The following is a 23,929-nucleotide window of genomic DNA, read 5'->3' on the forward strand; positions in this document are numbered from 1 at the left end:
ATAGATGCCAAAATCCTCAACAAAATTCTAGCAAATCAGATCCAGCAGTACATCAGAAAGATCATACACCATGACCAAGTAGGATTTATCCCAGGGATGCAAGGATGGTACAATATCCACAAATCAATAAACATGATACATCACATAAACAAACTGAGAGATAAAAATCACATAGTCATATCAATTGATGCAGAAAAAGCATTTGACAAAATCCAACACCCTTTCTTGATAAAAACTCTCAGCAAGGTGGGAATAGAAGGATCATACCTCAACATAATAAAAGCCATATATCATAAACGCACAACCAACATCATACTCAATGGGCAAAAACTAAAACCATTTTCCCTAAGAATAGGAACAAGACAGGGATGCCCACTCTCACCACTCCTGTTTGACATAGTACTGGAAGTACTAGCCATTGCAATTAGACAAGAAGAAGAAATAAAAGGCATTCAAATTGGAAAAGAAGAAGTAAAGCTGTCCTTATTTGCAGATGACATGATATTGTACATAAAAAACCCGAAAGACTCCATCAAAAAACTAACAGACTTAATAAATGAATTCGGCAATGTAGCAGGATACAAAATTAATGCCAAGAAATCTATGGCATTTCTATACAGCAATAGTGAACTTACAGAAAGAGAGACTAAAAAAGCAATCCCATTTACCATTGCACCAAAAAAATTAAGATACCTAGGAATAAAGTTAACTAAAGAGGTAAAAGAACTATACACAGAAAAGTAAAGGACACTGAAAAAAGAGATAGAGGAAGATGTAAACAGATGGAAGAACATACCATGTTCATGGATTGGTAGAACCAACATCATTAACATGTCCATACTACCCAAAGCAATCTATAGATTCAATGCACTCCCCATTAAAATACCAATGGCATATTTCACAGACCTAGAAAGAACTCTCCAAAAATTCATCTGGAATAAAATGACCCCAAATAGCTACAGCAATCTTGAGAAAGAAGAACAAAGTAGGTGGGATCTCAAAACCAGATTTCAAGCTGTATTACAAAGCCACTGTTCTCAAAACAGCCTGGTACTCAAAACAGCCTGGTACAAGAACAGACATATAGACCAACGAAATGGAATACAGAACCCAGATATTGATCCAAACCACTATGCTCAATTAATATTTGACAAAGGAGGCATGAACATACAATGGAGTCAAGACAGTCTCTTCAATAAATGGTGTTGGGAAAATTGGACAGATACATGCAAAAAAATGAAACTAGACCACCAACTTACACCATACACAAAAATAAATTCAAAATGGATAAAGGACTTAAACATAAGATGGAAAGCCATAAAAATACTAGAGGAATCCACAGGCAGAGAAATCTCAGACATATGCCGAAGCAATTTCTTCACCGATACCATTCCTAGGGCAATGGAAGCTAAAGAGAAAATAAACAAATGGGACTACATCAAAATAAAAAGCTTTTGCACAGCAAAAGAAACCATCAACAAAATAACAAGAAAGCCCACTCTATGGGAGAATATATTTGTAAATCTTATCACTGATAAAGGTTTAATCTCCAACATCTACAGGGAACTTATACAACTTAATAAAAGGAAGATAAATGGTCCAATAAAAAAATGGGCAACAGACCTAAATAGAATCTTTTCGAAAGAAGACAGAAGGAAGGCCAAGAGACATATGAAAACATGCTCAAAGTCACTAATTATCCGAGAGATGCAAATCAAAACAACAATTTGGTACCATCTCACACCTGTCAGAATGGCAATCATCAACAAATCAACAAATGCAAGTGCTGGCGAGGATATGGAGAAAAAGGAACCCTCATGCACTGCTGGTGGGAATGCAGACTGGTGTAGCCACTGTGGAGAACGGTATGGAGTTTCCTCAAAAAACTAAAAATGGAACTCCCATTTGACCCAGTAATCCACTTCTAGGAATATATCCCAAGAAACTAGAAACACCTATCAGAAAGGATATATTTACCCCTATGTTCATAGCAGCACAATTCACCATAGCTAAGATTTGGAAACAGCCTAAATGCCCATCAGCAGATGAGTGGATTAGAAAACTATGCTACATTTACACAGTGGAATACTACACTGCTGTAAATAAGAAGGAATTCTCACCATTTGCAGAAGCATGGATGGACCTGGAGAGCATTATGTTAAGTGAAATAAGCCAGGCAATGAAAGAAAAATACCACATGATCTCACTCATTTATGGAAAATAAATAACATTATAACCTGATGAATAAAAAGATAGATACAGAGGCAGTAAAGCACCGAACAGACTGTCAAATTACAGCAGGAAGGCCGGGGAGTGTTGGGGAGTGGGGGAAATAGATCAACCAAAGGACTTGTATGCATGCATATAAGCACACCAATGGACACAAGACACTGGGTGGGGTGGGATGAGGGCATGCGACAGTGGATAGGGGAGGCTGGGGGAAGGTCAATGGGGGAAAAAAGGAGATATATGTACTACTATATGTAATAAAAAAGGAAAAAAACTAAAGTTTTCTGAAATAGCAAAAAAATAAATAAATAAAATTGATTATGCACATGTAATTGTATTTATCATCTAGAAGTGAACGAGTTCTATGAATGCAATTTCTTAATCATCCCCCAGAATACCAACCACCATTTCCACTGGTGATGTGTAGGTCTTTTTTTCTCCTGGTGTGTGCTGGGAGCATAGTCCATTTCTGATATTTATAAGGTGTCCCTCTTTGACTCTTTAATTACTCAAAATTTCTACCCTGCTTGCCTTCAGGATCTCTTCCCAAGAATATATCAGAAAAAAGAACAAATGATGGTTAACAAAAGGGTTATCCATCTCTTTCAGGTTGATTTGAACTTTTATTAGGAATCAAAACTCTAAACTATGGGGAAAATGCAATTTTAATTAGTTGGTAAATATAATATCTTACAGATGCTCACAATTCTAAATCCCAAGTGCCCCAAATCAGCCCTCTGCATCTCCTTTGCCTCCTGGCTACTCCCCTTGGCTGAGCTGCCTTCAGAATTGCCACATAGAATAAGCATCAACTTGACATCTTCTCCTTCCCACATTCCCAATTTCCTCCTTCATTCCTCATTTCTGCTCATACCCCATTCAACTAGTTTCACGTCTCCATGTCATCTTTGGCTTCCCCCAGCCATGATTGTCCTACCATGACCTCATGCAGTAATTTTTCTATTCTGCTTCATGTCTGCTGCCACATTCCTGGAGCACACGCCCATCACCAAGACCCAGAGGCTGCACAAGCTTCCTGACCTCCTTTCTTAAAGGATTTTATTCCTTCATCCCTGAAGCATGGTGACAAAACATTAATTTTCAAAATCATGTCACTCCCATGCTCTATATTCTTTAATGAGGTATATTTTCCTACAGTCCTCAATGTTCTGGCCCCATCCCACTTTCCAATCTTGTCTTACTCTTCTTTCCCTCTATACAGCCCGCTGGTTTTGTCTACCAGCTAAACAGGTGGCAGAATTGCCTGTCTTTGGCCTTCCTTTTACAATAGTTTCTCATCCCATAGGAGAGGAGGGCTCCACTGTTCGCTTATAAAACATTTCCCCATGTTTTCAACCTTCAGCTTATCTCCTCTCTTCTCCATGACTTCTCTGGAATAGAGATATCTTTTTCTCCGCTAAGCATCTAGAAGTCCAATGTTCTGTCTAGTTAGTATTTAAGCATGTACTGCCTTATAGTATTGGTTCCATTTTCTTAGTGTACAGGGTCAAAAGTATTACGTTAGACATGGCTATGACCCTTCAACTGAAAGCGGATCCCAGGCTTTTCTTCTGTGGAAAATACAACAGAAGCTGAGAGAAGGGGGAAAAGCTCTACCTAACAAAGGGCTTGTGGGCCAGAGAGGGGAGGGGAAGGGTGCAAGAGAACCAGAGTGAGGGCAGGTGAAGTGGTTGATCTGAGAAATTTGGAGAGAGGGAAAAAAGGGTCTGAGAGAGAGTTTTCACAACAGAGTGTCTTGCTGTGTGCAATGTGGCAACAAGTTCCCTTTTCACCTCCTCATAGGGCTTTAGCAGCGACTTGCATTGTTTAACAGATATTTTTTTATTAAGTTAGATTTTGTCTCTTTTTTATGTACTGTGACCGATTTTTTGTGTCCCCTCCAAATCCATATGTTGAAGCTCTAAAGCTTCAAGAGTGATGGTATTTGGAGATGGAGTTCTTGGGAAGTAATTACACTTAGATGAAGTTATGAGGGTGGGGTGCCCATGACATTAGTGGTTTTATAAGAAGAAGAAAAGCCAGAGATCGCTGGTTCTCTTCCACATGAGGAAAGAGTGAGAAAACCACTGTTTATAAACCAGGAAAAATGTCCTTTACCAGGAACTGAATCAACCAGCACTTTGATCTTGGGACTTCCCAGTCTCTAGAACTGTGAGAAATAAATATCTGTTGTCTAAGCCACCCAGTGTCTGGCATTTTGTTATGGCAACATGAACAGACTAATATAATGTGACATTGTGTTGTGATAGGCTGTCAAATAGGGACAAGAAGGCCTAACTCTGTACACACACACACACACACACACACACACACACACATTATCATATAGTTTGTAAATTCTTTTGGAGTAATAACTTTTACTTCTCAGTATCCATGCAATGCCAAGCAGTACTGTGACTATAAGGAGCCCACCTCCTAACCTGACTGTTTGTCTTTGGTATTCCTGGACCTTTGTGTCCCTCTTCACCCAATTCCAGTATACCTGTCATGGCCTCCAGTGGGTCTCCCAGTAAGGGCTATGTGTCCCAGTGACTATGCAAGGATATCCATTAGGGTTTGGGAAGAGAATAAAATGGAAAAAAAGAACAACCAACAACACCACACCACACACATGTGCATATACACATATGCACACACACAAATCCATTCTTTAAATTTTTTTGTTTTATAATGTACATGCAAAGTAGAATTGGCAATAGTAAAAACTATCTGGCAATTACAGTATTAGGATTTAGATATCCTTTGAGAGGATCTAGTTCAGTATTTCCTTGATAAACTTCAAGGAGCTGGTCACTTTATTTTTTAATTTATTTTATTTTTTAAAATATATTTTTATTGATTTCAGAGAGGAAGGGAGAAGGAAAGAGGGATAGAAACATCAATGATGAGAAAGAATCATTGATCAGCTGCCTCCTCCATGCCCCCTACTGGAGATTGAGCCTGCAATCCGGGCACGTCCCCTTGACCGGAATCGAACCCGGGACTCTTCAGTCCGCGGGCCCATGCTCTATCCAATGAGACAAACCAGCTAGGGTTAGCCACTTTAGAAATACAGATTTCTAAGCCCCACCTTAGACCTGCTGAATCAGCATGGGGTAAAGTAGGGACAGGACTCTGAAGTTTAACAAGCTCCCAGTTCACCCTGAAGCAATGCACCCGTGGGTCTGCTATCCACTGACATCTAACCTCCTCATTTTGCTGAAGAGGAAAGTGACTCTTAAAGAAGTAAATGACTTGCCAAGGACACAGCCAGTTAGTAGTAAAGCCTCAACCAGGACCCACATTTCAGCCTTTGAATCCTATGCTTGTTCTATCTCCCATATAATGTGCTTGCTTTTCAAGATACGGGCATAGTTTTCAAGTTTCCCAGACTCTCCCTTCTTCCAGTCTATCACTCTGGACACTTCCCAGGGGTTTAGTATCTGCGGAAAGACATCCAGGATGATGTCAGAATCATGCAGAAATTGAGAAAGTTCAAGCTGCGGCATGTGACGCTGCACAAGTGGCTTAATTTCCAGATGGAACTCACAGGGGGCAATATTTCAGCTTACTAAGTCATGTTGATTGAAAAATACAAAAGCTTTTGAGCTTTTGTAGCTGTAAGAAAATCAAATGAAGGACTTCTAACATCCTATTGTCAGCTTAGGGGAATGGGTGCATGGTGGTCCTAGCAATTAAAATAGAGAATTTAGGGGAAGAAACAGGTTTAGGGAATTTGGTGATACATTAGTTAACTTTTTTGTGGAACAAATTACATCAAAATTTAGCAGCTTCAACCCCCACACATTTATTACCTCCTAGTGTCTGTGGATCACCAATCAGGCACTGCTCAGCGAGGTGCCTTGGGCTCAGCATTCTCATAGGTTTAATCAAGGTGTTGTAGTCCCCGCTGAAGACTTCCAAGCTCACTCATGTGAGTTGTTAGCAGAACTTAGTTCTCCCAGGGCTGTTGGACTGAGAGCCTTAGGTCCTCACTGGCTGTTGGCCTGAGACCTCCCTCAGTTCCCAGCCACAGGACCTCTCCATTGGGACAGCTCAGAATATGGCAGCTGGCTTCCAGCAGTGTGAGCAAGAGGAGAGTAAGAAAGGGCAAGCAAGATGGAATCTAGCCTTCTTGAAACTTGGTATCAGGAGTGATACCTCATCACCTCTGCTATACTCTGTCTGCTGGAAGTGAGTCACTAGGCCCAACCCACACCCAAAGGGAAGGGATAACTCAAGGGCGTGAGTACCAAAAGGTGGGGACCAGTGATCATTGCAGGCCATCTTGGAGGCTGCCAACTGTGGGAGGACTAGGTGGGGACACACGGCAGGAATTTGGACATCTGCATTTGAAGCTTTAGGGAGATATCTACTGGAGACACAGATCTGGGAGTTAGCCCTTTATGAGTAGGAGATGAAATCATGGGAACAGATAGTCAGCCAGAAAGAACATTTTTTTGTTACCCACTAATTACTAACTTCTAGAGAAAATTCATATTGATATTAAAAAAGAAACAAAAATATACTAACCAAAGCCATTTGTTACTCCTAACTTAAGACTTTCAGATTGGCCATGAAAATTTGGGTTAGTGCATGTGGCATCTTCTGGTATGATTGGAATATTATTAAGATTCTGAGAACAAGCTCATTCTCCACTAAAATTCCTTAAATTAAGTGACTAATTGAAACTTGGAACATCTCCTGATGAAGAAAAATAACTTCTAGTTTGTCCCCCATCAGTTTTAAATTGTGGATCTGGTGGATCTCAGTGTTTCCAACAAGTTTTGGGTGATGAATATTATAAATATTCCTAAAATATGATTAATTGTAGTCATTTAAAGGCCTGTTCCCAGGGCCCACAATACCCATCCCCTTCATACACACCAGGCCCAGGGTGTGTCACAGAAACCTTGGAGAGCCAGAAGTATGTCACCGTCTCCACTGGTCCATGATCTTTCCTCCCACTGTGCTTTGCCTTGTGCTCATCACTTCAGCCTGGGATGTTCTCCCCAAACGGTTCTGTGCAGCCAAATCCTACCCTCCCTTCAAGGCTGTGCTCAAATCTCTTCTCTTCCATTAAGTCTTCCTGACTGGACCAGCCCACCCCACCTCTCTCCTCTCTGGACTTGGGTTGTGGTGCCACCCATTTTGGGGACTAACTCCCAGCCATTTCCTATCCTTTCCTTTGTCTTATTCATCAGGGGTTGACAAAGTATGGTCCATGTGGCTAATCTAACCCCACTGCCAGTCTTTATATGGCTTGCAGGCTAAGAACAGTTATTACATTTTTAAATTGTTGGAAAAACCCCTCAAAAGAAGAACAGAATTTGTTACATGTGAAAATTATATGAAATTTCAATTCAATGTCCATAGATAAAGTTTTATTTTGTCAGTAAAACACTTGTGGAAATTTTCTTTCTTTTGCTTCTGGCCCCACAAAGCCAAAATTATTGATTATTTGTCACTTTATAGAAAGTTTGCTGACCTCTGCTATACGCACTTGCTTTCTCCCTCCATGAGGACACAGTGCTGACACATGCTGGTAGCTTCTGCAGGGTCTACCAGAGTCCAGAGCACAGAGCTGGTGTTTGCTGAATGCTGTTGAATGGAGCTGAGAGAAAATGTGTTTTTAATTTGTGATGGATACAATGTTATGTCCTTTCTTGCTGTCCAGGCCTTCTCTTTATTCCCCTCTGCTGTTGGGCTGGTATCTGTTATGTCTGGTAGAAAAAAAAAATGACAGGGAATACCAGGGTGGGTCCCAGAACTCATGGAAAACACAAATGAAATAAAGTCTGGGAACCAGAGCTTTTGTTTTGGGTGGGGAGGATCTGTTTGCTTTTGGGGATTGAGGTAATGAAAGTTATTTCAATAACATAATTCAATGGTTGTGCATGCTTTCTGCCAGAAGAATGGCTAAGTGAACCTCACTCAGGAACCCCATCTGCAAAATGCGAAGGGTAAACACTGAAATGCTGAGCAAATTCTCCCTCAGCAGAGTGCAAAACTATGCACAATATGCGGGAGGCTAATTCCAGCATGTCATAATTACGCAAGAAGTTCATCAAAAGGTTGATGAACCTTGGGGCTTCAGCAGGGCTGAAGATCTGCATATATTATTGCCTGCTGCAAGACAGCTGAAGGCAGTTCCCCAACCTGATAATCTTACTGTTTACCAAACCTTACCTTTGATATGCATATCTGCTTTGCTATAGGGCAAAATGTGTTAATAAAAAGCTAGGGGTCCAGAGACTGGGAAACTTAGTTACTAAAGCTAAGCCTCCCCTTGCTCCCCCAAAATGCTCCCAAGTTTATATTTCATGTCTAGTTTATTAATTTACTCGTGGCCCCTTCTCCAGATTCCTGAACCCTTCTAGATGTGGATAACACCCTGGCACACACACTTAGGTTAGACTATGTAAGAAGCACAATATGGACAAAGACTAGATGAAGATGTGACTGGAAAACCGAGACAGAGAGGCAGGGACGTTGACTACAGCAGCTGTCATGATCCCTTCATTTCCCGGTGAGACTTAGTGATGGCAGCACAGAATACATGGAGCTCTCAGATAGGATGTGATGTAGTTTCACATAGCAAGGAAGCGCAAGGGATGAATTTGTAGCTTCCAAGAACACACCAGAGAAGTGTTATAGATACTGGGAGTGAGTCCAATCTATATCAACCCTAGATCTTGCCTGAGATTTTTATGGCAGATGGATGAGGTAGCTGTGATGAAATGAAAAGTGGCCTTGACTTGTATCAAAGGCATGGTTTTGAGTCCAGCCCTGCCTCTAGTACTAGTTTTATGAATTTGAGCAAGTTTCTTAATTGTTCTGAATGTCAGTTTATTCATCTATAAAATTGAGGCAGAAGTATTTTCTTTCATAAGTTTGTATTAGTTATCTATTCATGTACAACAGACTACCCTAATGATTAAGTGGCTTAAAATTACCATAATCTATTTATTCTGTGGGTTTACTTGGCAATGCTTGAATCTTGAGACAATGTAGTGGACATCTGGACATTTTTGTGTGTGTATCTGACAAGCATCTATTCCCCAGTTTTTGGCAACAGTGTTTTGCACCTTTATGGAGCAACTCTTTTCCTCTAGCATGCCTTCTTGTTGGGACCATCCATCAAGCTTCTCCATCTTCCCCTGGACAGAACTGTGGGCCAATTGGACCCTAGCCTTTGAATTTGAACCCTGAGAAGTGTGGCAGAAGGACCAAAATGGTTGTAATGGATTCACTCAAACAGTATCACACTGAAGAGATTCTCCATTTGTTTCTGCTGTTTCTACTCAGAACTGAGCTACTCACCATTTGTCACAAAGTCAGGTTCAATGAGCCATCTTATGACCTGATAATATTTTATACATTTTTAAAAACTTAAATTGTCCGGAGTTAGTTTTCTTGCTTGTAGCAGAACCCTTGCTGACAGAGACATCTATTCAGGAGATATAAAATGATGATAATGGTCTGGAAACTAAAATGTCAGAAGATTCCAGTTGATCAAACAACAACAAATTAACTAGTTATGTTTTGTAACAGTTTTTAGGACATTGTACAAGTTTCCTTGAATAAGACATGTAACCTTGTCCTTAAGGATCCATAATCCAGCTAGGGGAGAACAAGTACAATGACTCAGAAAAAATATATATTTTACTTTAACAATATAATAAACATCCCAATTGTCAGTACCTAACAGTGCTTGGCACACAGGAGGCATACTATAATTACATATTACAATTAATAAATTATTAAATGAGTGATTCAGTTAATAGGTGCAATGAGGAACAAGAGAGAGACCATAAAAACTAAAACGCCTCGTGAACAAGGAGGAATTTGAGCAGATGCTCTTGGAATGGATAGAATTCTTTGAAATGGGAAAGTGGGATAAAGGCATTCTAGCCTACTAACTTATTTTGCAAAGAGAGTTATAAACTGTGATAAGTATGAAGAGAGGTGGCTTCTGAATCATCTGGCAAAAGAAAATCTTATTGCAAAGACATAGATTTTATTTGTTACTGAACTTTGTTACTGGAAGCACACTGCTCTACTATATGGTGATTGCCTAGATAATGGGAATATTTCTTATGTATTTAAAAATGCATTTCCCTTTCAGTAATCAGATTTTTGCACCGTTCTCTGCAGATTTTTAATCTTTATAATTAATGGTAGAAGTCATGAGACTTATTGCCCAAAGAAGGGAGGATATGAGCTAGAGCAGCCGTCGCCAACCTTTCAGACCTCACGGACCACCACTGGTCCGCAGACCACTGGTTGGCGACCACTGAGCTAGAGCTCCCATGCCATAGAAAGAAGATGCAGAAAGTCTTTCCTCTACTGAAGGAAGGGGCCAAGGAGAAAAGAGGAGAAGATGGGGACAAAGCGCAGAAGCAAACATTTAATCTAAATTTCTCCCTTAGAGTGAAATCCTGGAAGGTAGTTTAGGGTTGAGGTAGGAATCATAGAAATAGCCAGAAATGCTGGAATGGGGGCCGTGCAAGGCACCAGGATATACTCTTTGCTTAGTGGGAAAAGCCTTGGAAAAGTTGTGTTCAGTTGCTGCTGTCCAACATGACACTGAGTGGGAGATTCTCAGAGAGAGCAGAGAGCGTCTCCCATGTTAGTGGAGTGTAGGGAAAGCAGGCAGGTTCCATCAGCCCTGCTTCTCCTGAGCCACAGTCCCTCTGCTCAGACCCTTTTCCCAATCTGATCAACCCCCTTACCTCTCCCTGCCCATGGAACTTTTAAAATTGCCCCAGGGAAGGTTCAACCCCAGAAATCAGAACCATCAGGGGTTGGGTCCTGGTGACAGACTTTTTTAAAGCTCATAGGTCATTCTACTATATAGCCATGGCTGAGTACCACTACCCTAAGTCTAGTCCAGTCATGTGTTTGAAGTTAAGTTAAACATCACTTCCTCATGGAAGCTTTCCCTGATAGCCCCCAACATAAGTCAAGTCCCCTTTTTATATGTCCTCTAAGCAAACACCCAGTACTTCTCCCTCTTGGCATTTAACAATTGGGTCATTATTTATTTTAAGTAGACTGCCTGGAGAGAAACATTCTGTCTTGCTCTCCAAGGAGCCTGTTTCAACCATGCTCTAACTACTACACAGTGCTCAGCAAAAAACTTCTTGAATGAATGATTGCCTTGACTCAATCAAGGGTGTGTGATCAAGGTTCCAATTTATGACTCTGCTAAGAGCATTTTAAACCTTAAACTAGACCCCATGTACTTATAGGACTATGATTTGAAATGGGCTCATGGTTTTGGCAATTAGTTTTCTTCTCCACCTTCATGTGTCACAACAGTTCAGCAGGCTCATTCATCATCACGATTACAACCCGTGTGGTCAACATTATTATTATTATTATTATTATTCCCATTTTGCAATTGGAAAGATGGTAAATAACTTGCCCAGGTGCCTATACCCTATTATTTAGGCACAAACTATTGCAAATGAGGAAAAACCCCTTCAACAGGCTTCCTGTTGTGTTGAGCTGTGATTTCTGGCTTGGCAGCTGGTGGCTGATACATGGGGATTTTCTGGGGGTCTCCAGTCCCAGCGGCCAAGGCCCAGGATGCGATTTCCTGGCCTCCTAAATCGTTATAGGGTGCAGGGAACACCGGGCCTTATCCATGTAAAGATGCCATTGCCATAAATACTATATTCTCCGAAGTCACAGTGCTTTGCTTGTCCTGGACAGGCAGTGTGTGTGTGTGTGTGTGTGTGTGTGTGTGTGTGTATGCTCCCGCGGTTTGGGCAGGTGAAATAGGGTCATCTAGCAGAAGCCCAGTCTTAGCTTTGGGCTGGGCAAGAGGACCATCTCATCACAGCCCTACCCCAAATCCCAGGTTTCAACATGCACAGGCCTATGGGGCAGAATCACACTGAGACTACTGGAGTATCCTGGATCCAGACTGGCTGGCTTGAACCAAGCCTCAGAAGAGCTGTGCCTGGAGCAGGCTCTCGACTCCCCAGGTGGCAAGTGTCAGGGTCCCCCGTTCCTCCCCCCCACCCCACCCCCCTGCACATCAGCCCCTGCCAAGGCCCAAGACCCTTCGGGGCCCCAGGTCCTGGCCTCCAGCGCAGGCGCTGCTCGGTGCCCTGCCCAAGAGGCGCTGTAAAGAGGCACAGGCAGCGAGGACAGGTCTCATCTCGCCCTTCAGCCGCCTAGGCCTCCAGGGCCGCTGTCTCCAGCGCGCGTTCTTGGTGCAGGTGGCACAGCTTCCGCGCGCGGGCCGGGTTTCCTAGATCACGGGAGAGGCTAATCTTGGGTCTTGACCTCCCAGCCGCAGAGCGGGCTACACCGCTACTCCACTTCTTCCCATTCCTTCAACTTCTCACCCGCAAACGAACAATCCCAGGCCGGGCAGGACCCGATCACCTCTGCCTCCTCTCACTGCACTAATTCCGCGAGCGAGGGAGGCCCCTGCACCGAGGCGGTGGCTGGCAAAGGGGAGTGGAAAGGGAGGATGGATGGGGCCGAGGGGTGGGGTGGTGATGAGGGGGATCTAGGAGGGGGTGTCATTTTCTTTTTCTTTCTTTTTTTAAAAAAGTATTTCTCTCGCGAGAAACCGCTGCGCAGACGATACTTGAAGAGGTGGGGAAAGGAGGGGGCGCGGGAGCCGCGGCAGAGACTGTGGGTGCCACGGGCGGACAGGCGGCCACAGCTGGAACAGCTGCGGGCGGAGCGGGGCAGCGGCTGCTGCGGCCAGGACTGAGGGACAGCCGCCGCCTCCCCAGGAGCCAGAGCCGCCGTTTTTCCAGTGGGTGCAGCCGGGGTCCCGACAGGGGTCGGGCGGCTACCGGGGGGCTGGAGGGGCGGCCACCGAGGCTGGAGCTCCAGCCACCGAGGCTTTTGCGTTTGCGCCGCTTTGAGGACAGGGATGGGGGTGAGGGGCTGTCCCAGAATCCCAGAACGTCCACAGCTGGAGCTGGCTCCCTTCTGCCTGACAGCTTCCTGGCCCGGGTCTCCCGGTGCCCGGCTCCGAGTCAGATGCTTGGGGGGCGGTGGCAGCGCCCGCAGCCGGCCTCGGAAGGCGCGGCGGGCTTCTAGCCCCGCGGCTTGGCGGAGGGGACAGGCTGGGCGTTCAGAGCGCGCGACTCGCGCAATTTGTGCCATTAAAAAATAAACCCAGCGAACTGGCCCCCGGGCGTAGGACCTCTCCGGACATGGGTACTTTGCGGCGTGCTTTTCAGGCGGCGCCCGGGAGGCCGTGGGGTTGGCTGGAGCCACTACTGCCGGGGGCCTGGGCTTTTCAGCCAGCTGTGGACCAAACGGTCTTCACTTACCCAAAATAAGTGCGCCACGCGCAGGCGGCGCGCGGGCTGGGCTGGGGAATGGGGACAGCGAAGCTTGAGCATCCCGATGCCCTGAATGACTCCCCGCCCGGGCGATTTGTCTGTTGCAGCTGGCACGGGCCGCCTGAAGTGGGAGCAGCGCCTGGAGAAGGCGGGAGGAGCCCGGCCCGGGGGACGGGCGGCGGGAGAGCGGGACCCCGGCGGCGCGGCGCGCGTGAGGGCGCAGCGGCGGCCGCGGAGCAGCCCGGGGCGCGGCGAGAGGCGGCGGGAGCCGGCGGCCGCTCGACACCATGCGGCGAGGGGGGCTGCTGGAGGTCGCCCTGGGATTTACCGTGCTCTTAGCGTCCTACACGAGCCATGGGGCGGACACCAATGTGGAAGCTGGGAACGCGAAGGAAACCCGAGCCAGCCGGGCCAAGAGAAGAGGCGGCGGAGGACACGACGCGCTGAAAGGGTAATGCATCGGGGCAGCTCCTTTGGGGTGGGTCTCCCCACCCTCTCCTCCAGAGAAACTGAGGGGGTGGACTCCCGACCGGGGAAGTATCCCCGACAAGACCTCCTGGGGGCACCTTAGAAGTGCAAGCGTTACCGGTCCTCTACGCATTCGAGGATAAACCACTCTAAAGATTCCTGCCCCAGAGGCGAGGAGGTCATGGGTAGAAGGAATCTTGGGCCATTGTGGAGGCGATTTGGGGAGGCCAGAAGGGTTCTTTGAGGAAGAAGGGGAGGAGCTGCGACTGAGAGTAGAGAAGTCCATTCCTTTCCCTTCATACCAATTCCGGTTGGGTTTGGGGGCAAGTACTTTCCTGTGGGCATCTTTGCAGATACTCCGTTTGTAAGGGAGCAGGGACAGGGAGGGATCCCAGGGACAGTGGGAGAAGACGCACAGTGAGTGGTCGGCGTCCTCTAACTTGTGCTGTTAACATTAGGGAGTGAGTTTTCTGAGTAGCGCTGCTTTTCAGATGCTCAGCCTGGAAGCACAGCAGGGCAAGCGTTTCTGAGAACTTGTTTCTGGGTTGGAAGGAGCTCTTCATCTCACTGGGGCACTAACGCTGCTGTGACCAGCTTTAAAGGGGTGTTTTAAACCAGTGGTGTATGTGTTATGTACATGCAACTGGGCACTTCACCAGCTTCTTATGCCCCTGTTACAGAAACTGTTTCAGCAGGAACTATTTAAATTGGGCAGCTCGACTGTATAAAGATTGTCAGTTTCCTGAATTGAAGAAGGGTGGGAATACACTTCTTTTAAAATTGCTCAGATTGAAAAAGAAATTCCTTTCTGAGGTTAACGTCAAGCCTCCATAGGAGCAGCAGGATGGACTGTAAATGACCCATTTTACCTCCTGGGAGGAGCCTATTAAGTGAACCCAGACAGGAAATACTCAGAAGCTTTCCATGAAGTGCTTATGATTCTCATTGTTGCTCTTTTTTGAGTAGTTCTGTAGCTTGATTATAGGGCCCTGAGTGACCAAGTGATGTCTCCTGGGATATGTGGCTGAACAGTTCACTTATTATTTCTTGTTATGGGCTGTTTTAATTATATATGTAGACATTTGTGTTTGCGTGGCCCAGGTAGGGAATAAAAAGTGCAATAAACTGACAGACAAGGGTTTTTGAGTCCTGGTCTGGACTGGGGACACGATGATTGTCAGAGCCACGCACTTAGGCTGTGGTAAAACATGTGTGATTTCCTGACCCCAGGAAATAGTTACAGTTAATTTAGTTCCATCTTGGTCTTTGTGGGATTCTTGGTCTTTGTGTTGGAAAGACAGTTTGCCTACCATGTGAAGCTGGATTCTGATCAGGCAGCAGGCATTGATTGCTCTTTGTGTGAGGCCCATTGCAAGTTCAATAGATGGACCGAAACTCTGATTTTCATATGCTCTCAAAAAGACCTAATTTTTCCAGCATTTTTTCCTTCAAAAAATATTTCTGCTATGTAATATTATCTTGATATCTAAGCTTGATGCCATGGTTCCTATAGAGAGAGAGAGGAAGTGGGGGTTTAATTCTGTGGGTGAAAGTCTGCAGGGAGACATTAGGCCCGGCAGACATTTGTCTGATCTCTATGTGCTCTCACCAACCAGGGTGCTTCCTTGGGAGGCACAGACTCAGTGTGGAAATAGAAACTAAGCTCTGCTGCTTAACAGGATGTCCACACTTTCACGCACACCAGCGCTGACTTCTGTTGGGTTTTACATTTTTATGACTATAGAGAGATAACCCTCTCTGTTCCTCGTAGTATTTGCTCACTAACACAGATGTTACCCTGGTGCAAACTATTTATAAAGCCTTCCTATAAGCATGATATTAAATAGAACAGCAATTATGACTATTCCTAATTCTCATGTTACCTTTAAGATGTTACATATAGAAATGTTTTAAAAATAATTAAAATTAACCTTTATAGTATAAATATTATATGTTAATATGATATAATGTAATAATGAACCCTCATAATATAAGGGTTTTTATTGTTATCTTTCTCATGTTATCTATTTGGAGAGGTAAAAATGATCATTTAAAAAGATATACAATTAAGAGTTTTCTCTACCTAGCACTCAGAGACCATTTTCTTGGGCATTTAAACAAATTATAGGCATATACATATACAAATACATATACACATAAATATATATGTATATATACACACATATATGTGTGTCCTTTTTAAAAAAAATCTTTATTGTTAAAAATATTGCAGTATGTCTCCTTTTCCCCCCATTGGTGTGTGTCCTTTTTAATTCATGGAATATATTGTACATATTGTATTGAACCTTGCTCACTTTCATATATCATTAGTGCATCCATCTATAAACTTATATGGACCTACCTCATGCATTCTCTTGGCATATAGAATTCCATAATGTGGCCGGTACGTTCCCTAGTGATGGCTCTTTAGATTATATCATTTTTGTGTGCAATTACTAACATTCTTCTACATACCTACGTGTGTACATGTGCAAATTTATATGTGGTATATATGAATAAAAATAGAATTGCTGGGTCAAAAGTTTTCCGATTCATTTTAAACAAATGCCAGTTCTGATGTTAAATTTGAATAGCATTTAAATGTATTCTCTCTGCTTATTGCTATTACAGTCTCCCATGAATAAGTCTTTGAACCATGCCCTGCTGCATAAATCATCAGGGAAAGCAGTTGTGTGTAACATTTTTCCAGTTATTGCTTAAAATTCTATTTTTGCTAGTTAAAATATTACCAGCTTTAAAACTAACCTCTTTGACTAAAGTAAAACCTATTTACCATTTTAATGGAAATGCACCATTTATGAAGTGAAAGTGATTTGTAACCCCTAAGTCTGCCTGATGCCCAGATGGTGGCAGCAACTTTCAGCACCTCACTAATATTTCCTCTAGTTAAAATGCACTTTAAGCTCATCAGTGTCTGGTGTGCGCTGGCCTAACCTCTCTTACAAATACTGCCTTCTTGTCTTTCTCTGAGGTGACAGGTGGCTACAGGATTCGCCTTCATGTTCTTGGTACGTATATGTATTCCTATTCTGTCAGCTGCCTCACTTCACAGGCTAGGGACTGCCTAGCTTTACCATCTGGGTGTATAGTCCTAGCTTGTCTTCCTCTCCTCCCATCCTGTTGCAGGTGTTTTTTTTTTTTTTTTTTTTCTCTTCCCACTGGGCAGCAGAAGTTGTTCCACAGTGGAAATTTAAGCATCCTCAAGTTTCTTCCCAGTTTTTGCTGTGTTTTCTTAGAGTAAATCACCAATTCCTGTCTTTACAGGAATATTTTTAAATGGAGTGAGTGTGGTCTGCATTTACTCGGCAAAAATTACATTTTTCTCAATTTTGAAATGAGAATTTTGCAAGTTTCAAAAGTGTTTTCAAATAATAAGTGTATAGTAGTTTTCCTTTGCTTCGGTGTTGTTAATTTGTGTGAAATGAGTTTATGAGAAATAATAAAATTCTAGCTTTGTTGTTGAAATTTCAGTCCATCAGATTTTTTTCTCAGCCAAATTCTTAACTTGTGTGATTAGGCAAAAAGTGTGGGAGACAATCCAATAAAAAAACACAACCACGCACAATTTTACTTGAATAGCAGTAGTTATGCGCCATTTATTCATGATTGCCTTATTGCTTTAGCTCTCAAATAAGGAAATATTACAGTTTCCTGTCAAAGGGGAAAAAGAAATCATTAGAGTGGAACCCCTGTCCCTAAATCTCTGATAAGGTGAATTGAGAAGTTTTATCCTTGTTGCCTGGTTTCTAAGTGTATGAGATTGGTTGTATTTCACACAATTTGTACCCTTGTGCGTGATTCCTTTTGGTCTTTGTTTATTTGTTTATTTTTTCCAGAGGTCTTGTTCCCAGAAAAATACACATGGAACAGTTCATACACAGGGTAGATTATGTGACGGCAAACTCCTAGGGATTAATTACACAGAAGTCTGTTATTAAAATAAAGAACGTTAACAGGGAAACAGAAAAAGTTCTGTAGACTTTATAAAGCCCATTTTTACTTTACAAAGAGGACTTTAAGGCTTCACCTGAAGTCCGATAGGCTAATCATGAAATATGGCTGAAAGACTCCTGCAGTGGTATGGTTTGTCCTTGCATTTATTGAAAAGATTAAGCTAAAATATTGAGGCACCATTAAAAAAGATATTCTTAAGTAGAAGGCTTCAGTAATTCCACATTTTAAACAAGAAGATGGAGATACAATATTTATTTATGTGACTCATTTCGTAACATTAAGACATAGTATCTGTTGACAAAAATGCATAAGTTGTTGATATTACAAATTAATTAAAACATGCACCAGTTTCCTTGAGATGGGGTTAGGGCTGATGGAAACAGAATTACAGATATCTGTCCAAATTTATTTGGAATTATAAAGATGAGTGAAATGTTTCTTTCTTGTCGTGTGTAGCAGATACTTAACAAGGTTATAATATTATGCCAATGACTCTAAGCAAGCAAAATACTGAACAAATTATTAGGCTCTTTATACACTAGTTTGTTTGCTTTTTCCTACAATAAACCAGGCAACCAATCTAAATAATTTGGGAATGTGAGCCTTAATTTTCAGTGTGAAAATAAGATTTTAAATATGTTTTCTTGAGCTCTACTAACATATTTTCTGTTTCTAGAAACTAACCCCATAAATGGGGCCCATTCGAGCAACTTAGAATTTTTTCCCCATAATTTTGTTTTTAGAAAGCTGAAGTCAATAATGTATTAGGCCTGAGTTATATGGCAGGCATATGAGAGTGGAATGTTTCAAGAGTGTTAAGCTTGATTTTCCCATTAGGTTGTAAAATCATCAAAGGCAAGAAACCAGTCATAAGCATTTTAACATTAACTTATTGTTAGATAGAATTTCAGAGAGTTCATTAACTCAGGAAGCCTCAATTGAAAGCCGTCCTGAATTTAGGTGCGTGGAATGCCAGAGACATACAGCCAATGGCCTTGAGGGGCTTAATATTTGCAGGCACAGTCAGATGCATTACAGGAACCAAGAGTCAACAAAAAGATAGTAGAGGACATGGGACCTAGGATTAAGTAAAAACAAATAATAACAACAATTGTTGCAGTGGCAGGTGACATTTAGATGACATTTATGTACCAGGCACTGCTCTCAGTGTGTTACAGATGGGACCTCATTTGATGCCCACAGCATTTCTATGAAGTGAGTCCTTTTATTAGCTTCCTTTTACATCTATAAGAGCTGAGGCACACAATGGTTAAGTTTTAAAGACCAATTTTTAATATTAATTTTTTCTTCATTAATTTTAGTTCTGGTTTTGTTTTTTCATTCCACTGGACAAAAATGTGGGGCTAAAACATTGTAAAATTTCCCTTAAAATTCCTAATATTTCTTTGTGCCTGATCCCAGGCATAGTTAATAACATGATAATATTTTGTCAAACAAGAAAATTTCTTTAACATTTCTGCAATAACGTAATAGAACAGAAGGAATTAAAGAATGTTAGATCTGGTGGGGTCTTTGGATGGCGTATATCTTATGTTTTAGTATTATACCTTGACTTTTATTGAGAGTGGTAGGTGACCATCACAGGCACTCTCCTGCATCACCCAAGGCTCTGAGCTACAGACATTGCTCATGATGTCATTCAGATGTCATTGCTCATGATGTCATTCATGATGTCATTGAACTCATGTGCCATGTGAGAGATTTTTCTCAGAATCAAGTTGCAAGAGAGACTTCTCTTTCCAGGAGAGACTGCTATGTGTCTTAAACTCTTAAGACAGAATATGATGAGTTACTGAATTCTTTCATTTTTTACCTTGGTTGTCTACAATATATAATTTTTACATTAAATTGCAGGAATAATGGTAAAGAATAGCAGGCTCTGATATATCCCTCACGATTGCACTTTACATATGTTAATTCATTTAACACATACCTTCTTTTTTTTTTTTTTAAATATATTTTATTGATTTTTTACAGAGAGAAAGAGAGAGGGATAGAGAGTTAGAAACATCGATGAGAGAGAAACATCGATCAGCTGCCTCCTGCACACCCCCCACTGGGGATGTGCCCGCAACCAAGGTACATGCCCTTGACCGGAATCGAACCTGGGACCCTTCAGTCCGCAAGCCAACGCTCTATCCACTGAGCCAAACCAGATAGGGCAACACATACCTTCTTGAAGAGGGAGATTATACCTACTTGCCCATTAAACAGATGAAGAAATGGAGGAATGCAGAGTTCTAGTAGTTACTCCAGAGATATAAATTAGTAAGTAGTAGAGTTGGGAAATCTGTCTTCATAATCTGTGCTCTTAAACAATGTGTTGCACTGCTTCTCCAGTGTAATAAATCTTGTACCTGGTAAGTTTATTCTTTTCTCCATACTCTTGAATCTTTCATTTCCCCAAAATCTTTTACCATTGCTGCGGGGAAAGACTCAACATTTATTGAAGGCAGATGCAGTCACATGACAAAGGAAGCATCATTGTGGAAATTGGATTAATCAGAAAAAGACTTCAATGTGAAAGTCTACCAGGGATCAGCCAACTGTGGACCAAGCTTCCTGTTTTTTATAAATAAAGTTTTATTGAATCAAATTCATGCCCATTGTTTACATATGGTCTATGTCTGCTTTCACACTACAGGGATAGAGTGAAATAGTTGAGACAAAGACTGTATGGCCTGGAAAAAACCAAATTATTTGCTATTTGTCTTTACAGAAAAAGTTTGCTGACTTTTGTTCTATGGGACAAATAAGGGGCTATCAGGATTGAGAACTTTCTAAAAGCAGTTTCCTTTTTTGTTTTATTTATTACTAGGAATACTTAGGAGTTGGGCATATGGTAGGTATCCAATATTCAATTTTTGAATGCCTGGCCATTTTGAAAGACTGGTTGACAGGATAAGGTAAATTATATAAATTAGAGCTCCAAGGACATATATGAGAGAAATGAAGAAAAATTTGAGTGGAAAAGGCACGAAGTGAGAAGAATATAAAGTGTTTGTGGTCATGGGCAGGGTTTGCATTGCCTGGCTCCAAGGGGCCCAGCTCACAGTGTAGCCTGTGAGAGTGGTGCCTTGGAGTTGTGTAATATGCAATCTTGTGTGCCTGTCCATAGAGTGACATTGTCAGGCTGGGAGAGGAACTAGAGGACACATACCATTCGCTACCTGATCGTGGGAAAGGAAGATGGTGAGTTAGTAAAGGACTTTAAGATGGGAACACGATCAGATCTTTGCCACGTGGTTTAGAGAGTAGAGAGATTAGAGGCAGGGAGGTTTGGGGGGCTAACATAGCAGTTAGGGTGAGTGTGGATGATGGCCTAAGCCCGTGGTCAGCAAACTGCGGCTCGCGAGCCACATGCGGCTCTTTGGCCCCTTGAGTGTGGCTCTTCCACAAAATACCACGGCCTGGGCGAGTCTATTTTGAAGAAGTGGCGTTAGAAGAAGTTTAAGTTTAAAAAATTTGGCTCTCAAAAGAAATTTCAATCGTTGTACTGTTGATATTTGGCTCTGTTGACTAATGAGTTTGCCGACCACTGGCCTAAGCAATGGCAGTGGAGGGGGTTAGAAGAGGCTCAAGGTGTTCCAGAACTAACCTGGCCAGTACTCAACCACTAAGTTGTGTGAGGCAAAGTGGGCGAGGCACTTAGGTTGCTCCCACCTCCATGTATTATTAAAACTTATTACACATGAGAACATTATAGCACCATTAATGAGAAATGAAATCATTCCAAGTCCCTGTACTACAAGGAAATGAGCTATTTTCATCTGTGTTTTGGTTATCTTATTGCTATGTAACAAATTACTCCCAAACTGAGTGGCTTAAAAGAACAACAATTTTATTATTTCTTATGATTCTGCAGGCCAGGAATTTGGACAGGGCACAGTGGGGAACCTTGTCTCTGCTCCCTGCAGTGTCACTGGGGCTGGAATGAGCAAGAGGACTTCTTCACGTGTGTTTCTGGTTCTGTGACTGTGGACTGGCGCCTGTAGCCCTGTTTACTTTGGTGTGGTTTAACTAAATGGACAGATAGAGGAGGGGGATAAAGGAAGCAAAGAGTCACTTGTCTGGCTCTTTTGGGGGACTTCCAGGTTTTAAAGCTCTCTCCTATCTGATCTCCTGCCTGGGCCTGCCCCTGGAGATGGAGCCATGTAGTGTGTTTTTTCAAAATGGGGAAACTGAGCCCCAAGTGCAGTGACCAGGCCTTGCTCAGGATAAGTGTCTGTTGTAGCTCAATCTTGAGCAAGAGCTTCTTGACCCTGGGTCACATGCTTTAATCCCATATGTTGACTGCAGAACTGACTTGAATGGCTGAAAGCTGGCTGGAAGGGCTGGATGGGCACATTGTGTTTGGATCATTGGCTGCGTTCCTCACATCTTCATGTAGTCTCAGATTGTCCCCCTCTCACATGGCCTTTTACATGGCAGCTCAGGATTCCAAGAGTACAAAAGTGGGAGCTACCAGACTTTCTTCAAACTTAGCTTGGACTTGCATGGCCTGGAATTCTATGTAAGTCACAGGCTTTGTCCAAGTTCAAGGGCATGAACAAAAAGCCATAGTTTTAGCATGGATGGAACTGGAGAGCATTATGCTAAGTGAAATAAGCCAGTCAGAGAAAGATAAATATCACATGATCTCACTCATTTGTGGAATATAATGAACAACATAAACTGATGAACAAAAACAGATCCAGAGACAGAGAAGCATCTATCAGATCATCAAACCTCAGAGGGAAGGTAGGAGAGGGTCGGGGTAAGGGGCAGAAATCAACCAAAGGACTTGTATGCATGCATATAAGCCTAACCAATGGACACAGACACCAAGGGGGTGAGGGCATGAGTGGGGGGTTGGGGGGCAATGGGGGGGATAAGAACACATATCTAATACCTTAATCAATAAAGAAAAAAAAGCCATAGTTCCCCCCCCACCCAGGTTCTTCCTTTATTTTTTTCCATCACTATATATCTACTCTATGCCCTCATCCACCTCCACCTACTTCCCCTGAAATCACCACACTGTTGTTCTAGTTTTTTATGTGGGGAGCAGCATGTGTCTGTAGGAAGGGGAGGAATTGGGGAGGACATTTTTGGAAACTAGCTATCAAAGTGAAGGAATGGGTTTTGGGGAAGGATAATCAGATGTTTAAGATTTTTGTTGTTGTTGTTAATCCTCACCTGAGGATATTTTTTTCCATTGATTTTTAGAGAGATTGGAAGGGAGGGAAGGAAGGGGAGGAGAGACAGGGAGAGAGAAAGAAAGAGAGAGAAACATTGATGTGAGACTGACACATTGATTGGTTACCTGGCCAGGGTAGATGTTTATGTTTTAATCTAATTTGATTGAGTCTGATTGGCTTAGTTTCCTACTGAAGATGTATCATTGTGTTTTGCTACCGTGACTGCATAATGAAAAATGAACAACATGTTTCCACATTCTGTTAGGTTAATGTTAAGGCACTGTTCTTAGCTTGTCTACAGTTCCACATTTAAAGAATCCACAAACCCTAGGAATAATGTTATAGTTCTAATAAACTGGCCAGTTTTTAATTTATTACCTTAGGTACCTGATATGTTTTGCCTTCCTTCTATATGGGATTTTATTTTTAATTTCTATTAATAGCCAATTTTTTACATATCTGTTGGTGTAATTTACCTTGAAAGTGTTTTTTTTTTTTTTTTGAATCAGGGAGTATAATTAATAAATAAAAAAGATGTACAGTTGCCAATAGAATTAAAGTTGTAATGAGCCGAACGCTATTAATTTTGTCTTAAACGGAGCAGCCATATTGTTAATAGAACAAAACTGGCTTAGGAATGCAGTTAAGTTTTGATTGTGGATCCAATACTCTACTATCAAAGTCTGATTTTAAGTCCTTGTGACTTTCCCACTTTCTCAAGTGGCTTTTGTGTTG

At 42.3% G+C, this 23,929-nt stretch overlaps 1 protein-coding gene across 1 annotated transcript in view; it reads left to right on the forward strand.

Annotated features, from left to right (window-relative positions):
* The first annotated feature begins 12,870 nt into the window (after positions 1 to 12,870).
* Positions 12,871 to 23,929, forward strand: part of FBN1 (fibrillin 1) — a 239,295-nt gene continuing 228,236 nt past the window's right edge. The window contains exons 1-2 of the mRNA XM_080644028.1: positions 12,871 to 13,012; positions 13,658 to 14,001. Of these exons, the coding sequence (XP_080500154.1) occupies positions 13,838 to 14,001 (164 nt within the window). The 5' untranslated portion in view covers positions 12,871 to 13,012; positions 13,658 to 13,837. The remainder of the gene's footprint in view (positions 13,013 to 13,657; positions 14,002 to 23,929) is intronic.

Source organism: Plecotus auritus (genome assembly GCF_963455305.1).
Source record: "Plecotus auritus genome assembly, chromosome: 1".
Lineage (NCBI taxonomy): Eukaryota > Metazoa > Chordata > Mammalia > Chiroptera > Vespertilionidae > Plecotus > Plecotus auritus.